The 8,397-nt window shown below is 40.3% G+C and overlaps 1 protein-coding gene across 1 annotated transcript in view; it reads left to right on the top strand.

Moving 5' to 3' along the window:
* Positions 1-30: 30 nt before the first annotated feature.
* LOC137342254 (phosphatidylinositol 4-kinase alpha-like) overlaps positions 31-8,397 on the top strand; it is a 124,182-nt gene continuing 115,815 nt past the window's right edge. Inside the window, exons 1-3 of the mRNA XM_068006094.1 lie at positions 31-159; positions 5,812-5,928; positions 8,061-8,154. Of these exons, the coding sequence (XP_067862195.1) occupies positions 55-159; positions 5,812-5,928; positions 8,061-8,154 (316 nt within the window). The 5' untranslated portion in view covers positions 31-54. The remainder of the gene's footprint in view (positions 160-5,811; positions 5,929-8,060; positions 8,155-8,397) is intronic.

Raw genomic sequence — 8,397 nt, 5'->3', positions numbered from 1 at the left:
AGGAGTCTCTCCGGGCTCGGGTTTGATTGGTTGCCGGCGGCTGGGCCAGTAAACATGGTGGACATGTCGGGGAAGGGGGCCGGCCGCGGCTTCTACTTCAACACCGTGTTAAGCTTGGCCCGCTCCCTGGCCGCCCAGAAACCCGCCTCCATCGACAAGGTGAGTATTTACCTCGGCGGCTTTCATTAAACGGCTTTTTTATTTAATTTTTTTTTACCTTAAGAAAAAAAAAGATAAACCGCGGCCTCTGTGAATCCGATCCCGGAACGCTCGAGCGGCGAGACCGCTTCCCAGGGGCTTGCGGGAGCTCCTGACAAACATCTCCTGAGACACAACTTGTAATTTAATGAGTGGAAATATTTTTTTTTTCTGTCCAGTTTGGTTTTTTTTTAGTTGTCATTGGGTTCCCCCCCCCCTCCCTCCAAATCCTATTCAGACCGCTTCCACACATATATTGTAAGGAATCTTACAACACCAGGTTATAGTCCAACAATTTTATTTTAAAATCACAAGCTTTCGGAGAGCTTGTGATTTTAAAATAAAATTGTTGGACTATAACCTGGTGTTGTAAGATTCCTTACATTTGTCCACCCCAGTCCATCACCGGCATCTCCACATCATGGACACATGTATTGTGATCTGCTTTGCTCTCCTCTTGCCGGTGCAATGCACTAATGGTTGTAAATCTGAATATTTACAGATGTTAAATTAATCATTGCGGGGTGCGCGTTAGTATGGAATGGAATGAAAAGAGCCACAAGGCTAATCCCCAGTGTTAGGGGGTCTTAGTTATCAGGAAAGACTGGAGAGATTAGGCTTCAGTCTTTTCTTTATTCGTTCATGGGATGTGGGCGTCGCTGGCGAGGCCAGCATTTATTGCCCATCCCTAATTGCCCTTGAGAAGGTGGTGGTGAGCCGCCGCCTTGAACCGCTGCTGTCCGTTTGGTGAAGGTTCTCCCACAGTGCTGTCAGGTAGGGGGATCCAGGATTTTGACTCAGCGACGATGAAGGAATGGTGATATATTTCCAAGTCTGGATGGTGTTGTTCCCATGTCCTTCTAGGTGGTAGAGGTCACAGGTTTGGGAGGTGCTGCCAAAGAAGCCTTGGCGAGTTGCTGCAGTGCATCCCTGTGGATGGTACACACTGCAGCCACAGAGCGCCGGTGGTGAAGTGAGTGAATGTTTAGGGTGGTGGTTGGGGTGCCAATGAAGCAGGCTGATTTGTCCTGGATGGTGTGGAGCTTCTTGAGTGTTGTTGGAGCTGCACTCATCCAGGCAAGTGGAGAATATTCCATCACACTCCGGACTTGTGCCTTGTAGATGGTGGAAAGGCTTTGGAGTCAGGAGGTGAGTCAATCGCCGCAGAATACCCAGCCTCTGACCTGATCTTATAGCCACAGTTTTTATGTGGCTGGTCCAGTTAAGTTTCTGGTCATTGGTGATCCCCAGGATGTTGATGGTGGAGGATTCGGTGATGGTAATGCCGTTGAATGTCAAGGGGAGGTGGTCATTGCCTGGCACTTGTCTGGTGCGAATGTTACTCGCCACTTATCAGCCCAAGCCTGGATGTTGTCCAGGTCGTGCTGCATGCAGGCACGGACTGCTTCATTATCTGAGGGTTTGCGAATGGAACTGAACACTATGCAACCATCAGCGAACATCCCCATTTCTGACCTTATGATGGAGGGAAGGTCATTGATGAAGCAGCTGAAGGTGGTGGAGCCTAGGACTCTGGAAAGGAGGTGTTTGAGAAGTTATCTTCTAGAAAGAAAAAGGTAAAGACTTGCATTTATATGGTGCTTTTCACAACCTCAGGACGTCCCAAAGTGCTTTACAGCCAATTAAGTACTTTGTAATGTAGGAAATGCAGTAGCCAATTTGCGCACAGCAAGGCCCCACAAACAGCAATGTGATAATGGCCAGATAATCTGTTTTAGTGATGTTGGTCGAGGGATAAATATTGGGCAGGACAGAGGGTCGAACTCCCCTGCTCTTCGAATAGCGCCAAGCAATCTTTTACATCCAACTGAGGGGGCAGACGGGGCTTCGGTTTAACGTCTCATCCGAAATACGGCACCTCTGAATGTGCAGTACTAGATTTTGTGCTCAGGTATAGAGGTATGCAAAATACTTAAGCAAATAGAAAAGGTAAATCGAGAATATTGTATTAAATTAAACTGGGAGTATAAGTGGGATCAGGTTCAAGCCAGTAAAAGGTAAATTTAAGACTGACATCTGGAAGGTCTTTCATGCAAAGAGTGATCAACACATGGAATATATTTCCAGATAGAGTAGTGGAGGTGAAAACCCTGGAATCATTTAAGAAACACTGGATGTTGCAATCGGGGTACTGTAGGGACTTTCTGGATGAATGAGCTCGGATGGGCAAATGATCTTCCTCGTCCATACTTATCTTGTGAAAATGTGTGGAGCACATTTTGAGATGTTTATTCTGGTAGATAATGGTCCCTTTAGTATTATTGTGATTGATCTGTTCCATTACTTTTTTTGTGATTTTATTTAGTTGAAATTGATTCAGAGATGCATTGTTTGGATTTGCGGATCCTTGTGCTTAGAGGTACCATTTTCATGTAAAGTGTTTTGTCGTGGGTTCTCTTCATGGCTCAAAAGCAGTCCAGTATGGACTGAGCCTTGGCTCTGTGGTAACATTCTCATCTATGAGTTAGAAGGGTTTGAGTTCAAACCCCACTCCGGTGACTTGAGCACATAATCTAGGGTGACACTTCTTGCAGTACTAAGGGATTGCAGCACTGATAAGACATTATACCTCTATCCTTTCAGGTGGATGTAAAAGTTATCCCATAGTGCTATTAAAAGAAGAATAGGGGAGTTCCTTCGTTGTCCTGGCCAACACGTATCCCTCAACCAACATCACGGAAAACAGATTATCAATTTATCTCGTTGTTTGTGGGATCTTGTGTGTAAACTGGCTTCTGCATTTCCCTACATCACAACAGTGACTACATTTCAAAAGTGCATAATTGGTGGTGAAGCGTTTTGGGGTGTACTAAATACAAATTTCTTTCTTTCTTGAGCCATACAGACTAGAAAGGTTCCAGGTTCGATTCCCTGTCTGTATGGAGGTAGCTAACCTCAATCAGGGCAGTGGTGGTGGGGAAACTGCATTTGGCATCGGTGATCTGGCGCTAGTAATGAAAACAATCCCGACCTGATTTACAACCCTCTTAGATTGACAATAGTAGGAAATACATTGGAGTCTTGTATAATGGAAGCAGCCAAGAAACATCTGAGAAGAATAAAAGCAGATTGAAGATATAGAAGAATTGCAGAGGATTCAGAGAGCAGTAACACCAACAATTCTATGTTTTAGATTTGTGACAGTACTATGAAGAGAGGCAAAAGAAAGCTAAATCTGTTCTTAGAAAAAGTGGGGAGGGGGGGAAAAGAGGATATGATTCAAGATTTTAAAATGATGGGAATAGTTCAGGAGGATATGGAGGAATATTTTGTACAAAACTGTGATAGAAGAACCAGAGTTCATGATTAAGTACTTAGAAAGCAGCAAGTTAAATTTTACAAAAATTCACCTCTTCGCGGGTAGTAATTGATTTATGGAATAGACTGCCATGTAGTGCAGTGAATACTGACTCTGTTTTAAATATAGAATCACAGAAATTTATGGCACAGAAGGAGGCCATTCGGCCCATCGAGTCTCTGCCAGCCGAAAAAGAGCCATCATGCCTAATCCCACTTTCCAGCACTTGGTCTGTGGCCCTGTAGGTTACGGCACTTCAAGTGCATATCCAAGTACTTTTTTAAATGTGATGGGGGTTTCTGCCTCTACCATCCTTTCAGACAGTGAGTTCCAGACCCCCACCACCCTCTTGGTGAAAAAATCCCCTCTAATCCTTCTACCAATTACTTTAAATCTATGCCCTGTGGTTATTGACCTCTCTGCTAAGGGAAATAGGTCCTTCCTATTCATTCTATCTAGGCCCCTCATAATTTTATACACCTCAATTAAATCTCCGCTCAGCCTCCTTTGTTCCAAAGAAAACAACCCCAGCCTATCCAATCTTTCCCCATAAATAAAATTCTCCAGTCCTGGCAACGTCCTTGTAAATCCCCTCTGTACCCTTTCTAATGCAATCACATCTTTCCTGTAAGGTGGTGACCAGAACTGTACGGAGCACTCAAGCTGTGGCCTAAATAGTGTTTTATACAGTTCTAGCATAACCTCCCTGCTCTTATTCTATGTCTATCTAAAGGGGAAGCAGATCAATTCCTAATTCAGCAAGATTTGGGAGAGGAAATAAGTGAGTGGATGAGTCCTGATAAAAGGACCCAGGTAATGAATAGTAAAAGTGATCTTTTCTTCCCGTATTCTTGGTTTTTTGTGATGTTTCTGGTAATACTTTGGATACAGGAAATCAGGAAATGATCTTTTCAGCCACAGATTTCATTTGGAAAATGAAACAAAAATAATCATTGCAGAAATAGAAGACCCATTATAAATACCCTTGAGATACAGTTTCCGTTCTGCAAATGAGCTGATGATGAGTAATTATTTATAGATTTTCACTAAAGAAAGTCTACTCATTACAATTAAAAAATCCTTAATCGTTATTGGGTTTCCAGAATTCTATATCATTTTATTAAAACCCATGAAAAGTTGCTAATAGGTGTCTGAATTTGAATTACCGAAAGCTGTAATAGTACTGGGCAGGAATAAATAGAGGATATGTGTCAGGCAGAAGTTAAGTAGGATGATTATCCTGTGAGCTGATGTCACTGTGTATGTACAGTAATTGCAGGTATGTTACGTATCAGACATTGAATAAATATTATGTTAGGACAGTTATTGAATAAAGGCTGTTTGCAACAAGTAACCAACGTGTTTTTATACCATAATAAACAAAAATATATAAATACAGTATAATTTTTGAAATATCAAAACTATAAGTAAATATTTTGAATTTATTACAGGATTAATGTGATATTGAAAATGTTGTGATGTGGAATAGATTTTGGATTAGGAATTGAAAATGAAATAAAACCAATGGCAGTCACTGTGCTCAAAGTAATTCATTATGTGAATTTATGCAATAAGGCACTATATAAATGGAAGTACTAAATGTACTCGTACAAGATTAGAAGTGTTTAGAGTTGAAAGTAGGGGCAAGGTCATGTTCTTTGAGTCATTGTAATGGTTGGTACTATAGCTTAATCTGGGAGTACAGTCTCTCCTCCTGGCCCACTTTTATTTTCCTGCCTCTTGTGGATTCTCCATTGTGGCTTGTCTCTTTCTGGCTCCTGGTCTCCCATATTCTTTTGCAAGCTCCTCATTTCCTCGCCCCTGTCAGATTGCACTGGTGGCAGTGAGTGGAACAAACACTGTGCATTAGAGGAAATTTCCCATTCTCTGTGGAATGGTGGTGATTGATGATACATCTTGTACATGCATCATAGACTTATCGAATCATTCAGCACAGAAGGAGGCCATTCAGCTCATCGTGCCATGCTGGCTCTTTGAAAGAGCTATCCAATTAATCCCACTTCCCTGCTCTTATAGCCCTGTAAATTTTTCCTTTTCAATTATTTATCCAATTCCCTTTTGAAAGTTACTGTTGAATTTGCTTCCACCACCCTTTCAGGCAGTGCATTCCAGATCATCATAACTCGCTGCGTAAAAAAATTTCTCCTTATCTTCCAGACCTTCCAGCTTTGAAAAAAAGTGGGGATGTCCTATACATGAGAATATTCAGTATTTCTGTTGCTTTATGTTCTTTGTTGAGACAAATAAGCTTGAATTAACTTTTTTTCTTACAGGTAGAAAAGTTATTATGCATGTCCCCTGTGGATTTCCATGGCATTTTTCAGCTGGATGAACGGCGCAGAGATGCTGTTATTGCTCTGGGGATTTTTCTGACTGAGTCAAACCTTCAGGTAAAAAGGATTTGTTCTGTAAATATTTTGATACGACTGGAATCTCCTGGAGTTCATGTGTTTGTACCCGGTAACAAATTCTATAATGAGCACTGAAGGGACTGGGGCATTTTAAATTGTTTGATTTGACCCAAGTCTTTGAATATGTCTTTTATTAGAATCCTCATCTTGGCCTTAATGTTACCTAAAAAGCACTTATGACCCAACTCCTGTCACTGTTGAAAAGTTGCTTTGGTTTGTTTTTTGGGAAAATTCTGTTTCATGTAAGTTGCATAAAAGTGTACATGTTATATTATGGACAAGTTATTTTTTACCCTGCTAAACTTTCCAAAAATGATTATACCTTTTAAAAATAGTAGTAAATTGCCAGTGACATTGCTCATGATCAGTGATGAATAGAAGTTGTTCTTGATAGTGATGGACATTGGAGAGACAAAAGAAATTCACCCCACAGCACCACCAAGTGCCAAAGCCTGAAATTACATCGTGACAGTTGACATAGGCAAATTGAATGAGAAACGGAAAATTGAATGAGAATCATTGACATAGAAATTTAACAATGATAAATATTAACATGAACGAGTGACCAAAAATAGTAAGAACAGGGTGGGGTGCTAAGCAAGAATTTTAATAATATATATTCTTGTGTTCGAATGTGCAAATTTATTTCCGAACTTTGCACCTGTCAAATTCTATTATTTTTGCATGTACGAGCCATTTGTGTAGCTGTGTAGTTAGTGCTGCTCCTGTCAGTGCATTTTGTCCAATGCTCAGGATGTGGGCCGAATCTTGTTAGATTTATATTGCCAATTATGCTCAACTTGGCTAAACTAACCCAGAATTGCATGTAATTCTCTAACTAACCTTGACTGTGTATCATTTTTGCCTAAGTTTTTGACAAAACTCAGCTTGTCCCTTGACTACAAACAACAATTGAATCTGGAATTCTAATTTTGACCTCCTCCTGTTGAGAAAAAATTGCTGAAATGATGGAGTTTTGTATCTGGAAGTCTTTGGCATGTTGTATAAATGACACTTTGATAATTGTATATTTTTATTATAAGCTGACCAGTCTGGACACATTTCAAACTTCCCATGCACTCTAGTTGGAAATTTTTGCGTAGTTAGATTTTAGTTTAAATCAAACATTGGATGCAATTGTGTATCTTAGCTGTGTAAAATATAAGTTATGTTACGTTTTACTGAAATAAAATGTGGCTGATTATATTTGAGAAAGTCGCTGCCTATGAATGATATTTCCCACATTAGAACCATAGAAGTTTACTGCACAGAAAGAGGCTATTTGGCCCAACTGCATCTTTGCCAGCTTTTTGTTAGAGCAAACTAAAGCTCATCCCACTCTTCTGTTCCCTCCTCATAGCCCTGTATCTTCCTCTGATGCAAGTATTTATCCAATTTTCCCCTTAGAAGATGCAATGATCTTTGCCTCAGCCACTCTCTGTGGCAAGTGTTCCATGTTCCAACAACCCTCTGCGTAAAGAAATTTTTACTAACCTTTTGTCTTAACTTGTTAACCTCTCATCACTGACTCCCCAGCCAGAGAAAATAGTCTTTCCCTATTCCCTCTATCAAAACCTTTCATAAATTTAAAATCCTCTATTCAGTCTACTCTCTGCTTCAGTCTCAACGCTGCAAATCTCCGCATAACTATAGTTTCTCATCCCAGGCATTGTTCTGCTGAATCTATGCCATATTCTTTCTATGGCTTTAATGCCCTTTCTATAATGGAGTGCCAAAAACTGCACCCAGGACTTTTTTACTGTTGTATTGTATATTGCATTTATTAAACCCAAAATGCTGTTGGCCTTTTTTATGGCTTTATCTATTCGCACTTGCACTTTGAGGGAATTATGTATTTGAGCCCTTGTGTCTCTCTGTTCATCCACACCCTTCAATGTATTTCCATTGAGTGTATAGTTGTATTCCATGTGTTTTTCTCCCCAAAAAATATTATCTCGCACTTACCCATATTAAATTGCCTGCCCATTCCACTGACCCACCTATGTCTTTCACTGTCCCCTTTAGGTTTTGCTAAACCTCCTGCTTCAGTGCCGTCAACTTGTGAAATAATTTGATTTGGTCAGATGTAACCAATTTGTTATTTTTCATAGCATAAAGAAACTGTGGTCCCTTACCTACTACGGCTTCTTAAGGGGTTACCGAAAGTCCATTGGATCGAAGACAGTTCAGGAAAGAAAAGTCGAGGTAATGGGATTTCATTTGTGTTACCTGTTACAATTGACAAAATTCAATGTTTGGAATACTACTTAATGTAAGCCCTGCCATGAATTTGTATACATAACAAGCTTGAAATATGAGAACTAACTTTTATATTCCTTTTTCAGTTTGGTTTGCACAGTAGGATTGTTTAAATGGAATAAGTAACTAGGTTAACATTTTAATATGATTCTAAATAATGGTACTAGCTCATCATAGCGGTAGTTATTT

Source organism: Heptranchias perlo, chromosome 25 (genome assembly GCF_035084215.1).
Source record: "Heptranchias perlo isolate sHepPer1 chromosome 25, sHepPer1.hap1, whole genome shotgun sequence".
Classification (NCBI taxonomy): domain Eukaryota; kingdom Metazoa; phylum Chordata; class Chondrichthyes; order Hexanchiformes; family Hexanchidae; genus Heptranchias; species Heptranchias perlo.
Note: the sequence above shows the minus strand (reverse complement) of the source record. Positions and strands in the feature narration are given on the sequence as shown.